At 53.0% G+C, this 25,120-nt stretch overlaps 1 protein-coding gene across 1 annotated transcript; it reads right to left on the bottom strand.

Moving 5' to 3' along the window:
* Window positions 1-1,152: 1,152 nt before the first annotated feature.
* SLC25A37 (solute carrier family 25 member 37) lies at window positions 1,153-15,614 on the bottom strand. Its single transcript, XM_069801053.1, has 4 exons — window positions 15,346-15,614; window positions 7,483-7,711; window positions 5,866-5,922; window positions 1,153-4,679 (listed from the first exon to the last, which is right to left on the bottom strand). Exons 1-4 carry the CDS (start codon window positions 15,559-15,561, stop codon window positions 4,159-4,161), a joined length of 1,023 nt encoding a protein of 340 aa, XP_069657154.1. The 5' UTR covers window positions 15,562-15,614; the 3' UTR covers window positions 1,153-4,158.
* Window positions 15,615-25,120: the final 9,506 nt, after the last annotated feature.

The following is a 25,120-nucleotide window of genomic DNA, read 5'->3' as shown; positions in this document are numbered from 1 at the left end:
AAATTTAGAAATAAGGTATGGTAGACTTTGGATAGACCAGACTTTGGCCCCCAAACACCCACCACCACCAGAAGACGTGAGGAATTCCTTCTCCTTATGCACATGGAAGCTTTAACAAAGTCCACGGTACAAACCAGGCTGCTCGGGCACCCCTCGCCCTGCAGCGATGCCGCTCTGCTTGCGGAACCCCCAAACTCCCGCAGCAGCAGCTGAGACAGCAAATAATACATTGATTTATCACCAGGACCAGACCAGAGCAAAGCTACCTGCGACAGACACGAAGGTGGAAACCAAAATCCCCATGCGGAGCCACCTCGGGACCAGAAACATTTTCCACGCAGAGCTGAAGCTCCACACTGGAGATTTCTCATAATTGAAACGTTTTGGTTAAGACTCACTTTTTTCCTTTAGAGCCCACCTTGGCCGGACCCTGGGGGTCTCATTTGTCCTGGGGACAGCTTAGTCGCAGGCTCTGGGGCAGCTCAGTGGCTCTGATTAAGCTGACGCTGCTGAGCCCAGCTTTAAGGGAAGCATTCCTCCCCCAGCCCCAGTGCTGTACAGAAACCATACCAATTAATGTGTCTTTTCCTTTTTGTTGAAGGGCAAGGTATGATCTAAAGCAGCTTAGTATCTTCTGGGTTTTTCCCTTCAAAAATATGCATCAAATACTATTGAAACCTCAGCAAAGAAGCAGCTCCCCCCAGGGCCTTCACCCCGTGCACTTTCTTCCGGGGGGGGGGGGGGGGAGAAATTCCAATTTGGGAATTTGCTTTGCTGCTGAACAAGCCATAGTCTGTGGGTTTGCTTTGCACATCTCAGAAGCCAATTCATTGCCAGGAGGACTAGGTTTCCAAACTCTTCAGCGGCTCCTAGAGGAGTGCAAGTCCATGATAGAAATGTCAGCTCCTGCCAGGCTGCAAAACCCCTCCCAGAAGTATTTTCTTCCTCCCATGCGGTGACGAAGAGCTTTATCTGACTCAGAGGGTGAGGTGCTGAGCCTGCCAAGCGTTCAGGCAACACTAGAAGGCACCATTCCTCCAGAGATCAGCCTGCCCGGCTCCACCACCCAGAGCCATGGACACCCTCCTCCTGCTCAGTTGGAGCTCCATGCCCAACTACACAGCTAAGGAAAGCCACAAGCATGAGCCTAAAAAGACAAAAATCAGAATATTTTATTTCCTTGAGCTCCAGTGATACAACTGTAGCAGCATTTCACAAACGAATTCCTGCATTGTTAAATAAACATTTAAGGAAACACATTAAATTCCAAGGCAGGCAAAAAAAAAAATTAAGAACTGCGGACAAAGTTACTCATCCTCCCCTTTAAATAATATGTGCGTTTGTTGCAGACAAAGCAGCAGTACATGTTTCACATACCAGGTTAAAATAAAACTTCAGACCGCAGCAAAACTTCCAAATGCAAACCTAGAAGAGATGAGGGAGGGGCTTCGCTGAAGGGGCTTTCACCTGGGGATCCAGCATTATGCACAGCAGGAAACATTTTAAACATATAAGAGACCTCTGCAATTATTAGACCAACTGGGCGCATTCCCAACTGCAGAATGGGAAGTCTGGTTTTATCAGACACCCGGGGTAATCTGTAAAGAGCTCTATAAACATACAAGTGCTCCTCACCTGCTCCCAGCTCGAGGCAGAGCAAGTTCCCAGGAAAACCTGGCTGAAATTATTTGTGCTCAACACTCAGAAGGTTCCCAGACATGCTCTGGCTAGCAACCAGAATGGGATGCTGCCTGCCCCCTCCAAGGGCGACGCTCCGCTGGCCAAAACCACGACTGCCCTCCCAATCGCTCCACAGCCACACACTCTGTCCCTGGGCAAGTCCAGCCTTCACGTCCCAGCTACTCGCAGGTTACTCCAAACAGGAGATGAAGTTCTCCCAGAATAGCCAAGGTAAAGTCAGAAATATTAAAGCTCAGCAGCCAGAGGAAGAGGATGATGCACTGGGGACCGCTCACCGAGTACGACTCCTAGCTACTGAAGTCGCACCGAAAGCAGTCACTATGCTACGGTTTGCCTCTTTTAATATTAAAGTGACCCAAAATTTTCATCGAAGTGTTTATGCCCATCTCCGATGGAAATATTTTGTGCAGTTCTGGTTCCGGTTAGTGACTCTCCAGTTTCTCAAGTCAACAGAAAGACATCCAAGGCTAACGGACAGCTCAAAGACCTCCAGCCTCAGGACCTCTGTGCGCAGAGAGAGCTGACGGCTGTCTCCAGCTGCACCACCACGACCGGCGGCTTACAATTTTTACACTTTTAAGACACAGGGTGCATTTGACACAGTGATTCATTCAGTTTAAGTGACAAAAAGGCATCAAGAAGCTCATTTCACCATCATCAGTGGTACAAGGTTAATTTACACAAGGCACATGCAACACCACCCAGAGGCACGCTTTGATTTACTTTCTCCAAATCACAGAGCAAAAGGATTTGCTCTGCTTAGTGTCATCCTATGCAATACGCCTGGCTGACAGGACACAGCCAGCGACACCTGCCAGCCCAAAAGCTGCCCCTCGCATCGCAGCTCGCCCGCAGACCCCCTCCAGTGCCCACAGCAAGCTGAAGCCACATCTCCAAAAGCTGCACCGTGCCCAGCAGTAAGGAGATGGTGCCCGCTCCAGACATCAGCTGCTGCTGGCAGGGCAAGTTCCAGGGCGGACGGAGATTTGCCAGTTGGTGTTCTGTAACTTACATTTACACATCCAGGCCCCTAAAATCCCTCGTTAGCTACTGGTCATCCAAGTAACTGGCTAAAGGCTGTATTTTGGTTTGGAAGAGCCGTTCCCAGGAGGAGCAGGGCACACAGCAAGGTTGCCACCCTCGCCAAGTGGGCACAGCTTCGCTGGCCACTGCGAAGCTCAGCATCCCACAGCAGCAAAACCAAACCCACAGCACCAAGAACCTCTCTAGGTTGCTTTCCCACATCCCCCGCTTCCCCAAAAGAGATGAGCAGCAGCTTATTGTCAAACATGGGCTGGGAGGTAGCTTCGGTTCTGCAGGAAAGGCTTTCCCAAGGCTTTCACTGCCTGCTGCTGGTTTGGTGCTGCCAGGATGCGACCCTTGTGACTCAGTAGCTGAACTGTAAACAGAAGCTCTGGTCCTCCCCCGGGGAGCAGAGCAGCTCCACGCACCCTGCTTCGACCCTGCCAGCTATCAAGATGTGCACGGTCGCTCCTGTAAGCGGGGTCAGGGCCCTAGTGAAAAAGAAGTATGAATAAATTAAGGGAGGATGAAGGCTGTTTAGCTATCACACACCATAAAAATGTACCTTTAAAAAAAAAGTGTTTGCAAAAAAATACTATTCTTTAAAAATCTACATATTTTTTTTTAAGACTCTCCTTGTAAAAAAAAAAAAAAAAAAAAAGGAGTTGATAGTTTCCCCCTCTCCCCCCCAGAGTGATCAGGTATTTTGGGGTGCCCCTCCTTGGCATCCTACAGTTTCCCAAAGTGGTGCCCCCATTCCTTCTCCCCCACCCCAGCAAGTCTCAAGGGGCTACCAAGTACCTTGACACCCACACGAGAATCCAGGCCACCGTCTGGGGGCTAAATGCTGTACAATTAAAGCCAATCTGGCTATAAAAATAAATGCTTTTGTGTCTTCCTTACACAGGATGGAAGAATTTAGCCCTTTTTAAACAGCTCAGCATCTAGCTGTGATAGTATTTAAAAAACAACCCAAATGCCTAGATAGAAAAATAAAGGATAAACATTATCCATCTATTTTATATTTATATAAAAAGTAAGTTCTGTGACAAGATATTTTGCTTCTTTTCTGTAAAAAAACCCCAGCCTAGGCTGTATAACCTAAGCCTTCTGGTGAGGAGTAAACTACATCTTCAAACTTATTCAGAGAAAAATATCAGTTAGCAATTTCACTTCTCCAAAATAAAGTTATTAAATATATATATTATTATAAGTCTTTATAAACTATTTAATTGTTTAAGCAAGGAGGGGAACACGTGACTGAGGACCACTTTAACCCCTCCTTCCTTGGGGAGGGAGAAGCGGACGTCAGCTGTGACTCCACCAGAAACCTGGCATGTTCCTTAGCAGAGACCCAGGGCTGGGTGGCTTGCAGGCACACACAGACACACACGGAGGGGACACGGAGGCTCGCATTCACTCGCGGGAAGTCCTTCACAAGGATGTTCTTTTTTCCAGCTTGTGCTTTGTGAGAAAGTACTTGAAGAATTCATACACCGACCAGGCGATGGCCGTTGAAGGCATCTGGTAGATGACGCGTGCCTGCACCCCTCTGAAATACCCCGAAATGCCCCCCAGCTGATAGACAGTCTTGAAGGCGTTCACCATGCCCGAGAGATGTCCGCTGATGTTCACAGAGCTCAAGGCCATGTTCTCTTGGGTGTTGAGCAGGGTCTTGCAGACATCCAGAGGAGTGGTGGCGGCGGCGGCCACAGCCCCCGCGACGGCACCGGAGACTATGTGGGACCGAGGGTTATACTCCCGGTGTGGGTTGATCTGCTCCTGCATGAATTCATAGGTGATGAAGTGAATGGCCTGGAAGGGGACGTTCATGGTGAGCTGGGTGGTGTAGCTGCGGTAGAAGGCACTGAACCCCTCCGTCTTCTGCACTGTCCTTATGCACGCCAGGACGGACTTGTAGGGGGAGTTGAACATCTGCATCCTCTGCTTCACCACTGGTCCAGGGGATGAAGGCAGGGCAGGCAGCACCAGGCAGGACAGGCACAGGGAGATAAAGACTTATTAGCTACGGCACATCTTTCCTCGTCATCGCGACGCCCAGACCGAACCCTGCTCCCAGACCCAACCTCCCCTCCCAAGTCCAAACTGCTAGGACATACACCAGGCACTTCTGCAGCGAGGAGCTCCTTATCGACAGGCTTTTACCAAAAGGCTGCGCGCATCCTCTGCTTCCCCCAGCCCGCCCAGTGCCCCCCAAAAAACCTCAATGCAACAAGTGAGGGAAGCAGGTCAGAGCTCGGCTCTGGTTCAACAGCTCTCCACGTCCACGGGCTAATCCACTCCTCTCCTCAAGCTTAATTAAGGAACTTTTACTGCTCACTAGAAAGGCATTAAGACAGACCGATAAGGACCCTCAGATGCATCTGTGAGGATGCAGAGCTGTTGTGCTGAAACACTGACATACCAAGAGGACAAGGGCAGAAGGGTGATTAAATAACTGTGCATCACCTGGGAAGTGTAACAGACCCCACCTACAGTCCCAAGTCCTGAAATGGAACAGCTTCCATTGACTTCAGCAAAAGGCCAATTAATTAATTTAATCAGAATACAATTAAAATTATTTTAAACACTAGAGACTTTTTTTTCCCCCTTCGGGAAAACCTGGCTTTGGGCCAACGCAGAAGTGCAATACATTAACACTGAATAGCTGGCAGTCCAGCTAATTGTCTTCATTTTAGCTGCATTTCGCCGTTAGCCCTCTTAATGCCAGACTCTACCTAGGTGGGAAGGCTACACAACAGTCCCAACAGCTGCTGCGCTTGTCTAACAACATGACCGAGCTCAGTTTTGTCTGGGTAGCCCAAAGCTTCAGAAAAACCACAACCACTTCAATGAAGATGCGCTTGCAGAGCAGTAACAGCATCGTGTCAGTAAAGGTGACATCGGTTTTCCTGGAAAGCCACGATACGCCACGCAGATGCTCTGCAACCCCTCGGCAAGCAAAGGGAAACAGCCAGGCAGAATTTATCCCTTTACACTGGCCTGTCTGAGCTCATTCGAAGCTGGGCAGAGTCACTAAAGCAAAGGGCTCAAGCTGCTGAGATGGTGCAGGGTGTCCTCGGTGCCTTCCCAGGGCTGCTAACGGGGTGCAGCACTTCCCCTGACAGCACAGGGCATTACCTTCAGCGGGATTCATCACTGCATCGTGGAGTAGCGTGGCCACGCTCCCAGCTATACCTGCAAGACACAAGAGCATTCTTCAAAAAAAAAAAAAAATTCAGAAGCCAGGGCTTGCTCAGGCACTGCCACGCGTGGAGGCAGCAGCCGATGGTGCAGGCAGCCCCGAGCACCCGGGTACTGCTGCCTGGGGAGCTGCAGCCCAGCTCTGCGGCAAGCCCAACGAAGCAGCCAGCAACACGACTCCTTCCCAGTGCAGAAAAACCCATCCAGAGCAGCTTGACGGGAACCAGGATCTGCTCACAGGATCGCAGCCGCCACCTCTGCTATGCCCTACAACTCGCAAAGTTTTGTCTATGCAAGACACCACTGGCTTCACTCAGCCCGCGCTGGACTGCGAAGTGAGCAATGTTTAGAACTGGCTCAGCACATCCATAATTAGGCATTTTCATCCATTTACTCAGTCTAGTTTTAAACGCTAATTGCACAGATTCTGCAAACATCCAGCCAGCCATTAATGATTCTGCAGTTGGCTCTAGGACGGGCCTCTCGAGCCACACCTTCACCTTTGATGTAGGTTTCAATCTCAAATTCTCTCTTGCCCAAATGACTTTCGGTCATTTCTCATTAACACAGCGCTTCAGTTTTCCCACTGGTACTGAAAGCCTGTAGCTACTTGAAAGGCAAACACGGGAAGCATGTTACTAGCAAAAAGCAGCAAGCCAGAAGGATATTATATACTCTTAAGTGAGTTGGTTGAGTCAAGTGACTGCCATGGCAGATTCCTACTGTCACGTCATGTCAAGGACCAGGCAGAAGTGTCTTCTCCACAAACCCTTTTGTAACACCCCGGCTGCTCAGTTAGAGGGTTTCTGCTGTTACAGCAGTATTGCTGGACCTAAAAGCAAAAGCCTTTCTGGTAGAAGCAAAGTCTTTAACAAAGCATGTGAGCACACAGAGGACGCAGTGCACTTTACCGTGCTGGAGCTCCACAGGAGACATCTGGGAACAACCTGCACTTCAGACCTCAAGAGGTTTAGATGATGCCTTCAACAAAGCCAGAAACAGCCTGCGACTGCATCTGAACCCTCGTCCAATGTACTGATTACTTGTGCTAGAATAATTTGAGATGAAGGAGTAGTGCACAAATCTAGATTAGACTAAGGCTTTGGAGGGTGCACAACAGTTGCCATCAGGGGTTTGAGGCCAGGAAGGGCTTCTCTACTCTGCTGCTGAGAGCCAGCCCAGCCATCTCTACCCTCTGGAAGAGAGATCTACCAAGCAGTCAGTAGTCTGAAGACAGGGCACGGGTTTCAGAGGAGCATGGTGACCCGCATGAAGCACTCAACCAGAGGGCAGGTGCCACACCTGCCCGCCTGACTTCCCCCTGCCTCTCCAGGGCTCCCAAAGCAAACGCCAAGAACTGCAAGCCTGGGGTTACGTTTGCGTCTTGCATCCTCCCCTATGGATATTTAGGGCGGCAGTCTGAATGCAGGCTGCCTACAGCAGATCTTCCAGGAGCGGAGCACAGCGAAGGATGCCAGGCTAAGCATACGAAGCGAGCAAGGGACAGGCTATTAACTGCAATCGGGTTTTTTTTGTTCAAAAAAACAAAAATACCATTGGCCAAGTGGCTGTTTCCTCCATGCTGGATAGTATCACTTAGAGACTTTTTCATTTTTTCATAGCAGGCAAAGTACATTGCGTGGGCAGGGCCGGCCCCCAGCATGGTGACATTAATCCCACGTAAAGGCCTCCAGAAACCCTCTGTAAGGACAATCTTCTTCAGAGCTTCGTACACGCTCCTGTACTGGGCTTTGGGGTCTGGCTGCAAGCTCTGCATCCTTGTCTGCAACAAAGCACACGAAGGGAGAGGCCTCAGTTACCCGTCTTTAACGCAACAAGCACAAGCCATAGAGCTAAAGAGCTACAAAACTTCCAAGATCATTAGAGGGGTCAATAATTTATTCCCCAGTCGCACCCGCGCCGGGGCCACGGCGCTATTTATCCCCGCTTTGCCTGCCAGACCAGCGAGATTAATTCCACGCTCCCATTGCAACACCAAAACATTACGAGGCTGCTCAGACAAGCGCTCAGCGGAGGGAAGTGTAACCTCTGCTCTTGTTTATGCATGGAAAGTACAGGGAATTAAGCTAGCGCAGTTGTTCAAAAGACTGAGTGAAGAAATACAGTTAGGTCTTTAATTGCCTCTTGCTTACAACACTCCCAGCTCCCTGCCCCGGCTTGTTTCTCCTGCAGTTGCTCAGCCGCTTGAGACACTCGGTGTGCAGAGTTTAGTCCGCTCGATTGGGAAACAGGTTTCCTCGAAGGGCAAGCTGAGAAAATGGGGTACCCCCCGTAGAGGGCGAGACAGGCAAAGGCCACCCCATTTCTCCTGCAGTGACCCAATGAAGACCCAGCTGATGACTGCGTCCCCCAGAGCCGCCCTTCACCCCATCTTCCCTCCCAGCTCCTCGTGCCCTGCAGCCACCAACTGCCCGAGCCAGGAGGTTTCATCCACATCTTTGTTCAATAGTCCTCGACGGGCTTTTCTTCCACAGATTTTTAAAGGCAGCTAAGCTTCTGGCATCCGAAGCATCCTATTAAACTCACCGCCATCACTTAATTATGCACCGTGGGAAAAAAATTACTTCTTTTAGTTTGTTTCAGGCTTCTGCAGACCGATGCCATCGCACGCCAGCAACACTCAAAGCCCTTGCAACGATGACGCCAGCCTGCGATGGGTGTTTGCAGGGCACAGACCCCAGCCACCTCCCACCAGCGACGGGAGAGATGCTGGCAGGGCTTAAAACTCTGCGAGCGTCCCAGCAAGACCAAGCAAATCTAGAGCGTCAAGACGCAAAGGGCTCTGCTACTCCTGCTGAGCAGCCCGCAAGTCTTGCTGGTCTGCAACACCGCTGATACACCCCATCTTACTGAAACCAGTCGGAAGGGATAGAGCCTTTGGTGCAGCCTCACACCTTGAAACACAAACACCACCAAATTAACGCTCTTTCAAGGAGAAGCTTGAGAGCGGCAATTCAGAGGTCATTCGGGTTTGCCAGGAAGGACGCCTTCCACCCCGTCAGCTGGGACGCCCCATCTCCAGAATAAAGTTTCCCCCAAACGATTTGGCAGCGTGCAGACACCAGTGCCGCCCTCGCAGGCAAAGCAACACGAGCGGCTCGGTCCTCGGCAGAGATTCAACAGCCCTTGAAAAAACAAGGACTGCCTGTGCCACCTCCGCACTGCCTCATCAGCACACATCCCTTCAAGCTTATCAATTCACATCAGTAATTAGCCAGGAGGCAATACTACAGTGAAGCTTTCAGGCAAGATTAAGCCAATAAAAGTGTTTCAGGTTTGGACCTCTGATTCCTCAAACCACTCTAGTTACCAGAGACTGAAAAGCACTTTCACGCACACTTTCTGAGACCAAGGAAGAGATCAGAGCTGAATTCAGGACTTCAATCCAGTATAATAAAACCAAGCTATGGAAGCAGCTAACCAATATGTGAGGCTAAGCCAACAAATTATTGCATTTGTAGTGAATCTTGGAAAAAAATTGCACAGGAATTACAAAGTTCAGCAGATAGCTGGATTTCAGACTTTTAAGCATCAGCCAGCAGTCATGACAAGGCATCACCCTACAAGAGGGAATTTGGTGGCCTCAAGCAAAACTTCCTGTTTCAGAGCACTAAATGCACTGTAACCTATGAACAGTGCTGGAAATAAACCCAAAAGCTCAGAAAAATCCTCCTGTAAAGGCAGCAACAGGCCTGAATTATCTTGGAATTTAAAAACAGGTTTTAAATCCGGCTCTCAGCCCTCGCTGAGCTGGCGTAAGGTTCTTGCAACCCCTCTACGCAGGTCTCCACACCTTCCCGTCCCACGGATGCTCCTCAGAAGGGGCTGGATTTCACGATGCCCTGGAGAAACTCGCGGCAGCCGTTCCACTGTCAGTGTGACTCAGCATGACCCACTGCTGCTGAGCTGGTCGCATCCAGCTGGGGTTTTGGATTTTTTTTTTTTTTTTTCTCTGCTAGTTTTAACTTGAAGGCATTGCTTCAGACTGACCCCAGGAGATCTCGATCTCACCCCGGTCTATGGCTGGGATGCCTTGGAAGCAGCCGATATAATTTAAACATGCAGCAGCATCATCTCGTCAGCAAGGTAATCAGGGATAAGTGCTCCTGCAAAGCAATAAACTATCAGCCTGGCATGTGCGGGACCAAAGCACGTGGTGCTGTGTTGTTGGGAACTAACCCTGAGTATCTCCACCCTTACTGAAGATCCAGTTGCTTTCAGAAGAGAATGGATAAAAATTTCAATTTTTCTTTTTTCTGTTGATCACCTGAGCCACTCTAGAGGGGTTCAAAAGCTCACCCCGTACCCAGAGCGGGCGGTAAGTGCATGTTTTACCCACCTAACCCACGCACGCTGCGCTTTGCGTCACCACCAGCACAGCCGGGTCCACAGGCTTGCAATTTTCATTAAAGCTGTGGACACAAAGAGGACAAACAGCCCAAGGAGTAACCAAAACCAGGATCTCTCGTGTGCCTGCTGCAACGCAAGAGGCACAGAGCTGAAAACAGGTTCAGCTCTGTTTTGTCCAGGATAAGTTTATCATGGTGTGAATGATGATGATTTGCTATGAGCTATGCAGTCCTCACCCCTGCCAGCTCCTGCCACTTATCTGAAACCAGCAGGCTCCTCCAGGAGCCTCACCCCCTGCTAAACCAGCCAAGAAACACTTCTCCACCTACTCAGGTTAATCCTCATTGCATAAGGCAACAGTGGACCGACAACCGCAAGCGTCCCAGTAGTCCTGGTTTCAGCTTGGGCATAAGAAGCAACATCAAAAGTCACAGCTTCAGGTTCATCAGGTTACCTGCTGTTTGTGGACCAGCGCCGTCTTTAGGGATGCTGTCTGGGGGTTGGGGGCACCCAGCCTTCCAGCTGCCAGGAGCACAGGAATAGTCCAGGGTAGTTTTCTATCTGGAATCATTTTACTAACAAGACTCAGGTCACTAGTTTTGCATATTCTCGCAAAGGGTCACTGATTTGACATGCCACTGTACAAACAAGCTCAGATCTAATTCACCTTTTTTTTTCCCCCCCTGAACATGGCATGCTTTCTCCAAGTTCAGTCTGCACATTCATGTGGCAGACAACCAGCCTGGTCTCCCTACAGCTCACAAAAGACACGGTGAACAAAATATGCTTTTACCAGGAAATAAGCAGCATTTCTGCAGCAACCCAGTCGGATCCTGCACGCCGGAGGAGGCTTCGCTATTGCACGACCCGTGCCATGCTCAAGCTCTGAACTCCCTTTTCTTTGTTGCCAGGCTGTTTTTCAGCTAGAGCAGCTCCCCAGCCAAGCACCACACTTGGTGTGGCACCCAGCCCTGTCTGCCAAGGCCCACGGGAGGGGAGCACAGGGTCAGTCGAACAGGTTAGCCGTGACTTTCCAGCACCCCAACGCTATCAGCTGAAACAAGAGTAACTGCTCCTCCCAGACCCGTGTGGAGATGGGTGGGTGCAGAACGTCCCACCACCAAACCCAAGCCAAGGCAAGCATCCCTAACCCCAAAGTCCAAATAAACCACAGTAAAACAGCTCACAGGAGCTCATCTGCCCTGCCACCCTCATCCTTGTGTGCTTTCAAGACCTCAGTTACAAGCAGGGAAGCTCCAAAGCCTCCTTGCACCAGGCAGGTCACCCACAGTTGACTGTCCTAGCTGGAACCACCAAAACACTTGCTCCATCCCTCCCACCAAGCCCCATTGTACTTCTGCTTTCCTTTCCACTCCCTCCTCTGGCACTGCAGATGTAGGCTAGATGTTTCTCCTACCCTTCAACCCCAGGAGTTCCCAGCACAGCACGGGACCTCCCGTACCCATTAGGAACCACGCACAGCCACAGCAAAATCAATTTACAGATGTCTTGTTGCACCAGCTTGGTTAGGAGCAATTCAGGTTTTCACGGAGAACGACCGCAACGTAGTTAGGGCAGAGCAAGGACTTTTTGTCATTAGTGCAACTGCCACCCACAGCAAGGAAGGGAGGTTCAAGCCCAGCACGTCTCCGGTTTCTCACTGAGCTGTCTCACACCAGCAATTAGTTCCCAGGTGAGGACAACAGTTCTTCACATCCTCAAGGCAGCAACTTTACCTGCCTTGGGAAACCAGCTCCAGCAGCCTTGCAGAAAAGCCACCAAATGGCTTGAGCAAGAGGAGGGAGGAGGCTCCAGGGGATTCCTCCAGAAACTCCCTTTTGCCACCATCAGAAGTCCTTGCCATGTTGATCTCTACAATTAATTTGGAGGCTGATCAGGCTTGCCAGGACAGCTGTGTTTTCAGCAGCTACAAAACAAAACAAGCCTAAGCACTATGAGAAACACCATCGGCATACATCTAAAAACCTGCAGTTCAAGCCAGGGGTTTACTATGACGACAGCGTTAAGTGGGTAAGACAGAGGCCAACGTGCAGTTAAGGCTGAAGCTGCAAGGTGGTCTTTCCCATTCGAAGGAAAAGGATGGGAAGGAAGAGACACGAAGCAAGTCTCAATCGCCACAAGCCTCCAGCTGAAGCTTTAGTTGGCAAGTACAACCCGTAACACATTTCCCCTCCGAACAAAATGCACATACGGCCAGCAACGAGTGCTTTAAGTAACAGCACGGTTATCGCAGCCAGGTGCTGTAGTAGGCTGCACATGGGCACAGGCATCACGGATTTACACCCTCCCTCGTCACATCCCAGCAAGTGTCGCGCCGCGCGCACCAACAGCACCTCTGGGTGTTTTCGGTGCTGTCACACAGGCGTATCTACGAACTTCGCAGAGGTCCATAGGGCACTGTTTTAACGGCTTGCCTTGACTCACCTCAACAGGGCACCACCACCGCAGCCTGCCCTACCCCGACCTCGTCAAGCTCAGGAATTGTGCAAGTGTCTGAAGCGAACAATTCCCCAAATTAAAACGTTTTCACTTTCTCTTTCAGAGGAAATGACTCGCTGGACCCAAAACATTTCTTCTACAGCACGGATTTAGCCAGGTCCCTGAAACACCTCTTTCCTACCTCCTCCACGGGCTCTGCTCAGCCGTGACTGATGCCGGTGATTATTATCCAGAAAGTCAGCCTAAGGAAGGAGCTTCGCTGCTTTTCTGTAGGAGGAGAGTGGCACGTTTCCCATGGTAAAGCGAAAGACAGCTGCTCTTACAAGCTTAGTTAGTGTTCGGTTACTCCCGTTACAGGAAAAAAAAGCCCTTTTGGGGTCAGTTGTCACCTCTTCCCGTAACAGACAGACAGAAGAGGCACAGACCAGCAGCAAGTGCCCATTGAAGGCGCAGGACCCAAAGCCTGCAGCTCGGGATTCTGCCCTGGTCCCGACACATGGGGTGACCTTGGTCACGCTCCGCTGGAGTTTTCCTGCAGCCAGCCAACAGCCGGAATATTTTATCTGCTTCCGAGAACTTCAAGGCAGTTTGCCGAGTGGGATTATTCCCAGCATAAGGCATTGCCCCGGCACAATCCTAGCACAGGCACTGTCAGCCCTGAAGCAACCAGGGAATTCACTGCCCGGTGAAATCAGCACTTTTACCTTCCTACAAAGCACCTCCCGCTCCGGGAAACCAAGCACAACTTTCGTTTTCTCCCTCTCCCTTTTCCCCGCAGAGGAAATACCCTCTTAACGCCATAAAGTCCGGAGTGATGACATGCTGCTCCGACCGTGACTTGGCAGAAAATATCAGCCTTATTTGTGAAAGGAGCCGGTGCGGAGGCACTCGGGGTGGGCACGGACCCCGTGCCTCGCGGGGGGGCCCCACGATGCAGAGCAGCCCAAACCTACAAGGCAGGTCCACCAGGCACAGACCCAGAGGGAAAACGCGAGGGAGAAAAAAAGGAGAGAATATTTCCTTTGAGTGCTTATCGCAGCCCACTGGCAAGACCTCCACTGCCTCAAAGCGAAGGCATTTCCTCTCCTCTCCTCCTTCTACTCTTTCGGGGAGCCCTGCATTGAAAAAAGGAGAAATTAGAGCATCTGCTTGCAGCCTTTCCCGACCGGACCACGAAGGATCCGTCAGCACCGGCAATACAGTATTGAGGGCGTTTGGCTTTTCCCAACTTTATTTTCTCTTTTTTTAAGCTGCCAGAGCAGCACGCTGGCAGGCCAGAGGGAGGAAATACCCTTCACGACGCTTCCTACCACACCGATGACGCCACGAAGTCTACCCTGGCGCGTACTCGACGGCACCGCCAGCACGCTCGTTAGCCTCGAGAGGCTCATCCTCATTAAAACCCAACCACCACCGGCATACCTGCAGCCGCGCCAGACCCTTTGTAAAGCCCCGACCCTGGAAAAGCCACCACGGACCGCACCGTCCCACCGGCTTTTCCCTCCCGGGTTGGGATTCCAACACAAGGGTTGGGAAAAGCCGCCCGGGATTGGGGTGGGGGGTGGCTCCTGCTCCAGCCCCATGCCAGGAGGGCACTGGTGGCATCTCCCACGCCGCGGAGCAGCACAAGGACTTTGCTTGTGGCAGCCTGGGGCGGCGAGGCTCGGCACGCACCTTTGCACCGTAGGTTGCGTAAAAGCTCGCCGGGGCCGAGGACGCCAGGGCTGGCACCCAAAGGGGCTGCGGGGACGGCTCCGGGGTGTGGGTGCGCAGCTCCGGCTTCCATCGGAGACCTCGGGGGTGACACCTCCGGGACCTTGCACACCTCCAGCCCGCCGCACCATCCTACGCCTCGCTCGCCCCCAGCAACTCTTGCACACACACCCCCCCAGCCTGGTACAACTCTGCTCCCCCCAAGCAACATTGCCCACCCCGGGAGCCCCATGCACCCCAAAATTCATTGCACACTTCCCGCCACTTGCAGCCTGACACCCCTTGCACACTTTTCCCCCTACATGCACCCCAACACCCACCGCACACTTTGCCCTACTTGCACGCCTACACCCCCTGCACACTTCTCCCCCTCCTTGCACCCTGGCACCCTTTCCCCGCTACTTGTGCCCTGATGCCCCTTGCACACTTCCCCCCACTTGCACCCCGACACCCCTTGCACACTTTCCCTACTACTTGCACACCAACACCCCTTGCACACTTCCCCCCACTTACACCCCAGCACCCCTTGCACACTTTCCCTACTACTTACACACCGACACCCCTTGCACACTTCCCCCCACTTACACCCCAACACCCCCTGCACACTTCCCCTGCTACTTGCACCCCGACACCCCTCGCACACTTCTCCCCCCTCCTTGCACCCCGACACCCCTCGCACACTTCCCCCCGCTTACACCCCAACGCCCCTTGCACGCTTCCCCCCCCTCCTTGCACCCCCCCCGCACCCCAACCCGTGCTCTCCCACTCGCACCAGCACAAACACTCCCGGTGCGCTCCCGCACCCCCCCCCCCCAAAATCCCCGCCTCCCCCGAGACCGGCAGCCATCAGAGCAGATCCCGGAGGTTCCGCACCTTGACCGAGTCCACCGGGTACATGACCGTGTGCTCCATGATGCCCGCCACCGCTCCGGCCATCATGTGGGTGCCGAGCGAGGCGCCGCTGGGCAGACCCTCGTACTCCTCGCCCTCCATAAGCGGTGCGGGGGGGGCGGCGGCGGGGGTGGCAGCGGGGGGGCCGGGCCCCGGGGGCACCGCCGCGTTCCCCCCCACTCCACAGCTCAGCTCCATCCGCCCGGTACCGGCGGCGGGTGGAGGGAAGGGAAAAGGGGGGGAAAGGGGGAAAGGGGGGGCCGGGGGGGGCGGGGGGGTCCACACGGGGCTCGCGCGCCGCCCCGGCCCCCGCTTTAAAGCCGCGCCCCGCGCCCCGCCCCGCCCCGCGCCAGCCAATCAGCGAGCCGCGGCCGCCGCCCCGTTCGTGGAGGGGAGGGGGTGGAGTCAAGCGGTGTGACGTTCCGGAGAGCGGAGGCAGGGGGAGGTGGGAGGGAGGGGATTGGCAGGGATGAGGGCGAATTGGAGGGGAGCAGGAGGAGGGGTGAAGGAGAGTGATTGGTTTTGCCGGCCGGGGAGGGGCGGGTCTTAGTGGGGGGGGAGCGGTAGGGAGGAGGGAGGCGCACGGGGTGTGGGGCTCGGCGGCGCGAGCGACGGGCGTGCAAACGGGCCGGCGCGCGGTCCTCGTGCAGGGCGTGCAAGGGGGGGGGGTGCGAGCACGTGACCCCCGCGCGCCCGCCCACCCCCGTGCAAGCACGCGCCCCTCGTGCAAACACCCCCCTGCCGGTGACTCCGCCCCCTTGCACGCGCGGCCGTATCGTGAGCGCTTGTGCAAAGCGCTTGTGCAAGTACAAGCGCGGGTGGGAGACGTCGTGCTTCCCCCCCCCCCCCCCCCCCCGGCCTGTAGCACCCTGCAGCAGCTCGCCCAGCCTTCTCCAGCGTGTCGGCGTGCAAACGCCTCGCGCCACGGCCTCGCACCACTCGTGCAACGGCCGGTGTGCAGCAGGTTCACGCGTGTGGCCCTGGGGGGGGCTTCCGAGGTGGGCGCGCACACACGCACACCCCCCCACACCCCCGGTTGCAGCCAGCCTTGCACTGCCGGCGTGCCGTAGGGTGAGGTGGAAATGGTACAGCGTGAGATGAGCGAAGGCGATATTTTATTTTTTTTCCTGGAGGACTAACGGCATCGCCGGGAGTAAAGCAACCCTTGGCACGTGGGCGTTCCGCATCCCCAAAAAGCCCCGAATGCTCCCCAAACCACAAGCCGAGGCCACGGGGGGGGTGGCCGGCTCGGGTCTTGCGCTGCTGCCGCCGCTTTCCGTCGGAGTTTTGTTTCCCCTAGGAGTTGGGCTTGGTCGCGCTTTTGGGGTTTTCTGGGTGCCTCGGCTCGCGCAGAGCCCAGCGCCCTTTGAAGTGCCACATCAGGTCCCCTGCACGGGCTTGAGCTTCGGCGTGGGGAAGAAAAAAGCTCGTGGAAAGGCCTGGGAGAGCTTTCTGCCCTTCCCTGCAAAGGCTTTTTGGGAAGATGGGATCCGCGGCATCCGCCGTCCCTGGCCGCAGCTCCCACTCTTCCACAGAGCCGTTAATCCTGGCCTGTCCGCAGGAGGAACGAGCTCACCCCATGCCCCTGCACCCCCCAACGCTCCTCTTCCCCTGCATTCTACGTGATCTCTTTGTTCCACCAGGAAATCAGCCCAAACCAATTAAATCTGACACTTTCAAAAGAGATGGAGGCAAAGTCTTTGTGGCCCAGGGCTCCCGGAACCTCACCGACTTTATTTCATTCCTCCTTGAAGGATTATTTGGAATTCGACCTTGCTGGGAAGGTTGGTATTGTGTAGCATGTACTGAAATCAAGGTTAACCATTTGCGTGAAGCACCACGATAATGCGAAGCAATTTGGTGCTGCTTGAGCTTTGGGAAGCAAGTAAGAAAACCATCCTCCGAGGGTCCAAAAAAGCAGAAAAATTAAGTGTTTAGTTTTCCCATTCACCACGAAATGAATACACACAAGGCGAGAAAAACCTGCTCTGTTCTCATCCTCGCCTCCCGTCCAGGTACCTGGAGAGGGGCTGGCGCCGGCACGTGCTGTCCTCCTCCCTCCCGCCCTGTGTTTGTGCTGGGAAGCCTCCGTTCTCCGTGGGAACACGGCGCTGCTGGAAAAAATAACAATAATAAGAGCGTCATGCGCGTGACTCACTCCTGATTGATTTTGGGTACCTGGCAGCGTTTTCTGCACCTGGAGCAGCACTTGTATGGGGGCAGGGGGGGGAGGAGAGCCAGAGCCACCGTCCTGGCGTGTCCAAGCTGTCCCATGAGACCAGGCATCATCAACTGTCCTGAAACCTGTAGAGAGACTGTAAAAAGTCCTTCAATGACACACAATTTAATACAGCGATTGCTAAATCTCTCCTTCCTCCCCCCCCCCCCATCTTGTCCCCTGGCAGAAGCCACTGGATTATCACGGCTTTGCTTCCTCCAGAAGAGACTAAACCAAATATATATTGCTGACAGATGGTTTGACACTGTGTTCTCCAGCTTAAATGACATTTCGGAGCTAGTGAGCCATGTGCATGCATGTAATTCCAGCAGACAGCGCTCCCTGATGATCACCCATGTCTGCAAGACGTAAATCAAACACGGGCACGAGAACTTCCTTTCTGTAAGGCAGCCTTATTCAAGGAAATGCCTGAATTCAAACTCGGAGGGGAACACTTTCCAGTATTGCTCCACATAGTTTATCTAGGGTTTCTACTCCACAAACAACAGTCAACAGCAGCTAATCTCCTTCCAATGCTTTTGGCAGGGCAGACGAGGGTGGGGAAATTACAGTGTCGCTTACCTTAATGAGCCCTTTCCCCTACACTTGCTCCCTTGTAAGAAATAGTATGAATCAGTCTGAAATACCGTGCTCTTTCCAGGTAGGAGCAGGCTATATTTTAACTCTGAGGAGCCATGACATGAGGAATCCTTTCTGTTCCCTCTCTGTCCCCCATGTCTTGGCCACCCCCGGGGTGCGGGGAGCTGCTGTGGCCAGAGATGCCAAAGCAGAGATGCACGGACTGAGGATTTTCCCCGTATTCATGAAGGAGGGACAAAATTATTCATCGGGGAGTCTGGTCTGGTTTGTGGTTTTGTCGTGTCACACGTCCCACCGGCAGGAAAAGGAAAGAGCCTGTGTCTCTTGGATGGGTTCCTGCCATCCCTGCCTGGCAAGTAAGAATCATCCCTTGCGGGTCATCAACAGAGTGAACTCAACTCGATTTACAAAACCTTCCTTTGAAACAAGTTGGTCTTGTGCAACGATTCCCCTGCTGCCTCCCAGGGCACGACCGCTGGTCGGTGCATCCCGTCCCAGTGCCGGAGCTCCCCTGGGGTTAGCAGGTCCCTCGGGCGCTCCACGAGCCCCAAACTCCATCACGGCAGAGAAACAGCAAAGGACAAAGCTATCTGCGGTGTTAAAAGCACAGTTTGGCTGCAGCCCGCGCAGAGCACAGTCATTTATACGCCGACAAGTCGATGCAAAATACGCCGCCGCAATCTGCACGCACGTTGCATCACTGCGAGCAGCTACATAAAATGATGAATCAGACCCGCAGATCCAAGTCCTCACTGGTACGTAACCTTCTTTATGGGGCCTCTGTACCGTAGGACAGCTTTTAAACAGCACAAATGTAATACACCACCAGAAACAATGAGAAATGAGAAAAAAACCTGCAAAATGAAGTGAAATGCTGCTGGCTTTCATAAGTCCCTGCCCAAAGAAGGTGCCTGCAGCGCCCAGACCATCTGCCTGGCACTCTGAGCCGATTAGATGGACCCGGTTTTGCTTATCGTGGCCCTTCACCGGGCAGGACACCCCAGCTGCACCCACGCCGATAAGGCAGGAGTGTCCTGCTGGGAGGCGGACACCTTCTGGGTACCACCGAAATTGTGGCTTATCTATAAGATCCAGTGGGATATACGTATTTTTTCGCTTTCCAAATCTACAAGTTCTCTAACAGCTGAGCAACACCTTGTTTTAGGGTGGGTTTTATCCTTTTCGCAACCTGCTGCCACCATCACGGGGCTGCCGGCAGCGGTGCGAAGCCGTGGGTGCTGAACTGGGGGTGAGGAGGGGGAACGCTACTTCGCCTCCAGCAGCACGATGCCACGTAGCAGCAAATTACAGGACTTTTTTTTTTTCTTTTTATTTAGATGTTCAGCAGCAGGTAATTGTATTTTTAATCGTGGAAGGGAAAAGGCACCCGTTTATGGCATGGTGTAAAGCGTTCGCTTTAGAAGAGGGATCAGAGCAGACGTATGTTGTTAAGGGCATATGTTTGCAATCTTATTTGCAGTATAACCAGCCTGAACTTTATGTCCCCACAGCCTTTTTTTGTTGCTAGCTTGCGTGCCAGAAGCTGGAGGAAGGACGGTTTTCATGCGGGAATTGCCAGTGCTCAGTGAGCGGCAGATTCCCTGTCCCGCGTGGCGTGGATGCAGCCCCTTCCTGGCACGCTGGCACTTGGCCACCGCCAGCCCCGTCCCTCCTTAGAAATGTTCAAAGCCTTAAAAGAAATTTTTAACAGCGGGTCTGGCCCTCATTCCCCAGAACCGTCCTTAGGTCAATGGCCTCAGAATATGCCCTGGAAAAGGGTCTCTCTGACACCAGCCTGGGTTTTTCTGCTCATCCGGGTGCATTTTGCTGATGCTTCGGGGAAGAGGTGGCCGCAGGCAAATATTAAGCCGCTGGGAAACCTGATGCGTTCCAGTTATTTTTTAACTCTGTATTAGCAAATGCCATAAAAATAAGCAAACGGTATTGTTTCATCTTTGGGATGGGCTGACCCACTTTCTTGAACATCAGCGTAAGGCATCCCTGGGTCTTAAGCCCTTGCTGAGCGCACTGAGATGCCAGTAGGGAGATTAGTACTGGGAAATCGAGAGCATTAATCCCTGCTCTGGTACAAACTCGGAGCATCTCTTTTTGCCTTGATTCGCCAGAGCAGCACTCCAGATTACCGAGGTATTAATTTCATAGCCAGCATGTGGATAACAGGTTTGTACGTAACAGATCAACAGCAGTGTATTAGGCTGATGCCAGTGAGGGCCGTGAACATGAATACAAAGAAAATTAGAGAGAATTGAGCCCTAATGATGCTGCGGGGTTATTGCTATGCCAAAACAGCCAAAATCTGAAAACTCAGCACTGCAGCTCCACCAAAGCAATGCAGACAGATCCAGCACCCATTAACATTTATGCAACCTCAGAGGTAAAGGAGGTGTGGATGCAAGGAATTTGGCCTCTGGGTTTTATTTCAGCGCTCACATAATCTGACCTAATTTACCATTACTTAGCTCAATGGATTAATGGAGCAGGGAGAGGCAATACCCAATGTGTATAATTAAGCCTGCCTTTTGTATTACTTCCTGGACCGAATTTTTTCATCGACTTGCCTTTCTGGTTTGAAGCCCTGGGGAAACAATGGGAAAGGCGCAGCACATGCTGGTGGTGCTCTCGGGATTGACTGGTGGCACTGGGCAGAGGAGGCTGAAAGGATCCCACGGGGCTTGCTGGGTTTGGGTATGGCTCTCTTTTTTTTTTTTTTGGCTTGCTTTCTAGCAGTCAGCAAAATTAGATCCAGAAAGGAGAGAGAAAACCCTGGCTTGTCGTTCAGGGGATGGGTTTAAAGCTGGGGGGGTGGGGTGATCCTGCTCTACCACTGACTCCTCACATGGCCTTGGTCAAATTATTTAATTCTGATGGCTTCACCACTTCTTCTGGGCAAGGTTTTGTGTGATTAAAAGATGGTGAGCAAAAAAGGGTGAGATGAGGGCTCTGCAAATGGGGCCGTGGCTGGCGGGCAGTCCTAGCCTGCTGCCGCAGTGCAAGCAAATAAAAAATCAGTTTTATTCGCCCCAGAGCGAGCCCAGCCAGCACGTCTGGGGAGGTCGGGCTGCGGGGACGCCTCTCCGGCTTTGAAATGGGAAGAGGGGCATTTTAACCAATAAACACAAAAATGCAAGCAGAAAAGGCCAGCTGGGAGCCACGGCTCAGCCCTGCCTCCTCCTCCGCATCCCCCTTTGCACCTCCACTGGCCAAAAAAACCGGAGCGCTCCACCTCCATCAGCAACAACAGCTCCAGCTGCTCCTGTATCTGCTCGTCCCGCTGCATGCCACGGGCTGATATTTGGGAGGGTGCGGCAGGGTGGGCGATGTGGTCCCCCAAGATAGGGGCCGGGCACCCCACACACACCTCGTTCAGGCTGTCAGGGTCGACCTGCGTGTGCCCTAGACGCGATTTCTCCTTTGGAAATTTGGAGATGGGTGATGCCCAAATGTCCCCCTCACGGCGAGCTCTGCAATGCTGCGCTGGGTCTCCATCGAGCTGCTTTCTCCAGGCACCAAATCAGAGCGTGGCCGGTGATTTTAGCAGCGTGGCTATATCCCAGATTTCCTCTGAATTGCACAGGGGGAACAAAGCAGGATTTGGTGCTTGGAGGAAACGTTCCACCCGTGCAAAACGCTGGGAGCTCCCCTCGGCAGAGCATGCAAGCCAGAATCCGGGCTCGCTTCACCAGCACGAGCAACGGCCGGTGGGGAAGGTTTTACACCCACTGGTGATACTGTTAATGGTGGAATTAAATATATTCACAAACAACTAATATTTTCTCCGTCGCTGCAAAGAGCATGCATCTGGAAATAATTAGCATGCACAAAACCAACTTGCGCATTCCTCCTAGGCCTCCATTTTGTGCCGCCTGCAGACTCTGGCAACGACGGTTTTATCGGCAGCTCTCAATTTCTGCGTATTTTTCAATATTTCTAACACCCAGCCCGGCCCAGGCCAACCCTTGGCCAAAGCTTGCTGGTGACGCAGCTCAGCCCCCAGCAAACCGCCCCCCAGCGCAGCCTTTTTGTTTGCATGGGTTGATGGCAGCACTGGCTTTTTTTTCTTTTTCTTTTTTTTTTTTTTTCTCCACAAAGCCTTCGCCGCCACTGACATGCTCCTACTTGTGCCTTCGTCTCTGTGGATGACGGCAGCATTGGGAACCGGCTGCCCTGCAGCCATTCCCCCCAGAATCACGAGTTGCAGCAACTCCTTTTTGGGTCGAATTAAGCTTGGAAAGGGACCGAGAGGCTGCCCACAGCTGCTGGGTTTTTAGCTACGTGACCGGTGGGAGCCCGTGCAATGCCAGGATGGGTCCCACCAGCCCGTCGGCTGAATGTCCACCGTGCTGAGCAAGGACAGAGAAGCCCTGAAGGGCCACGGGCTCTTCACCCCACGGAACAACCCGCTGAGCACCTTCGCTGAGCCGAATTCCCTGGCAGAGGTTTGCTCCCTCCTCCAAGCCCTTGTGCTGACACCAGCCCCAGCAGCTGCCCCAAGGCTCCACGTTTCTCTTGCAAAGCAAGAGTATGTCTAAGAGCTCCTTCTCCCCGGAGGTCCTGTCGTTAGCTCAGCATAATTTGCCATCCCAAAGCACCTGCTTTCTTGCCCCAGGGCCGCATCCAGCCGTGTTGGGGATGGGTTGCACCCCCAGCACAACTCTCCCTGCAAGTTCAATACTGTCTGCTCTGCTTTGGTCCAAACTAACGAGGGATATATACGCACGGACAAGATTTGCAATGCTTAAATCCTAAAGAAGCCCAATATCTTGGCCATGTCAGAGTGCTGTACACCTGGAGCAAAGCTGCAGTCCTCCCTCCAGCCCCCAGCAAAGCCCCCTTCCCTGCCTTGCCTGGGCAACCTGCCCTCGCTCCGCGGGGCACCGTGCATTGCTTTGGCTTAGTCATTGTATTTCTGCATTGCTTCTATGAGAAGTTCATTAAAGCACTTTAACTATTGTGAAAAAACACACTGGAGATGAGCAACTTTGTTCTCGGCACATGGCAAAGTAGCTGGTAAACCCTGGCGGGAAGCGTAGCCCTGACCCCGCCCTGGTTATCCAGTGGTAAAACCTGGTGTGCAAAACCCAACATGCAAAACCCGGTGTGCAAAACCTGGTGTGCAAAACCCAGCGTGCAAAACCCAGCACGCAAAATCCAGTGTGCAAATCCCGGCGTGCAAAACCCAGTCTGCAAAACTCAGCGTGCAAAACCTGGCATACAAGGTCTGGTGTGTAAAACCTGGTGTGCAAAAGCCACTGTGCAAAATCCGGCACGTAAAACCCAGATGCGAAACCCAGCGTGTGGGCTCGGCCGGTGTCCCTGGGGACAGCTGGGTGCACTGGTGGCTCTGCACCAAGTGGGAAGTGAAAGCCAAAATGTTTTTGTGAAGCACCGACAGCAGCTCCAGAGGCAAAGATTAAAGTTCCGCACGTGAGAAGAGGAAGAGAAAACATGGCAGAAAATGAACTGGTGTGAAAACCCACAGCCTTCCACGTTCCCCTCCAGCCGGAGGAGTCCTGCAGAGGATCCTGCTCAGAGCAGCGTGGCTCCTTGGTCGCATCTGCTTTTCATAAGGGGACCAGACAGACAATCCTGGCTCTGCTGCTTCACCCCGGGGCCAGATCTGGTTTCTCTGTTCCCAATGTGAGCGTGGCTTTCAAAAGCCAGGAGTAGCTCTGGATGCTCCCTGTGAGATGCTTGGCAGAGGCTCGATGCTCCTTCGCTTCAGGGCTTCGCACCGTCCAAAGGCAAAGCCTTCACGGGGTGTTTCAAGCTGGGACATCCAAAATACAGCATTGCATCGGAGCGACTACAGAGGCGTGTGATGGACAGACAGAGGGACAAACAGCAGGGACCTGGCCCGGCGTGCATTAAGGACATGACAGCAGCCATGAGGCTGGGTGTTTGGTTTTGTCCCAATTCCCTCCCGCTGGGCTCCCAGGGATGAAGGTGCAGTCCGTAACGCAACAATTTGTGATGGCAGAAGGAACGAGAAGAAGTGGAGAAGCCCGAGCAGCCCGGTGGGTCCAGCTCCTTCCCTCCTGCAAGTGAGTAGGGACGGCAGGGGAGCAATTTTTGACCTTCCAAAATCACCCAGCGTATCGCTTACCCCTGGAAAAGCAGCTTTTTATGTGACACCCTCCAAACCTGTGCCTGGACACGCATTAATCGCCAAGCGTGTGGTTTTGCTCACGCGGCCACACTCGATTTCACCTCCGCAGCCGGGACGAGGCCGAAGCTCACCCCGGGAACCGCTTCCCGCGGGGAGAGGTGAGGCCCTAGCAAAGCTCCCCAGCCTTTCCGCGAGGTTATACCTGTTATTAATACATTATAGTTGCCAGGATAAACTTTTTCTTTCCAGTTCTCAGGAGGGGTGTTGGAGCTGCGTGGGCACAAGCTGTGCTGCCACTCAGTGGCAACGCGCAGGAGCGTTCCTTGCCTTGCCGGCAGATTTTCAGCCCCTTCCAGGCAAGGAGAGGCTTCGTGCTTGTTTTTTTAACCAGGTTCATTTATTACTTATAGCATAAATATTTATGTGTTTATTGCAGGCGCTACAATACCATGGTGTATTTATAATATAGAAACAAATATTTAAATTTTTTTGCATTTATAGTTATAAATTTCTATTTATATGTTTATATATTTATATTTGCCACTTTATACCAGCAATGTAATGTATACCTTGCACAGCCCTGCAGCGGTTCCCCCAATTATTGCCGCGCTATAAAATAACACAAACCCACCGCCCCCTCCCTGGCCACGCCCACGCCGCCGAGACCACGCCCTCCTCACGCTTAGCCACGCCCCTCATCTGCAACCACGCCTCCTCTCCCCTCGTGGCCACGCCTCCCCCCTCATGCGCGGTCACGCCTCCGGGGGAATCCCTTCCCAGCCCACCCCCGCAAGCCCCAGCGCCACGTCTGT

Source organism: Haliaeetus albicilla, chromosome 13, assembly GCF_947461875.1.
Source record: "Haliaeetus albicilla chromosome 13, bHalAlb1.1, whole genome shotgun sequence".
Classification (NCBI taxonomy): domain Eukaryota; kingdom Metazoa; phylum Chordata; class Aves; order Accipitriformes; family Accipitridae; genus Haliaeetus; species Haliaeetus albicilla.
Note: the sequence above shows the minus strand (reverse complement) of the source record. Positions and strands in the feature narration are given on the sequence as shown.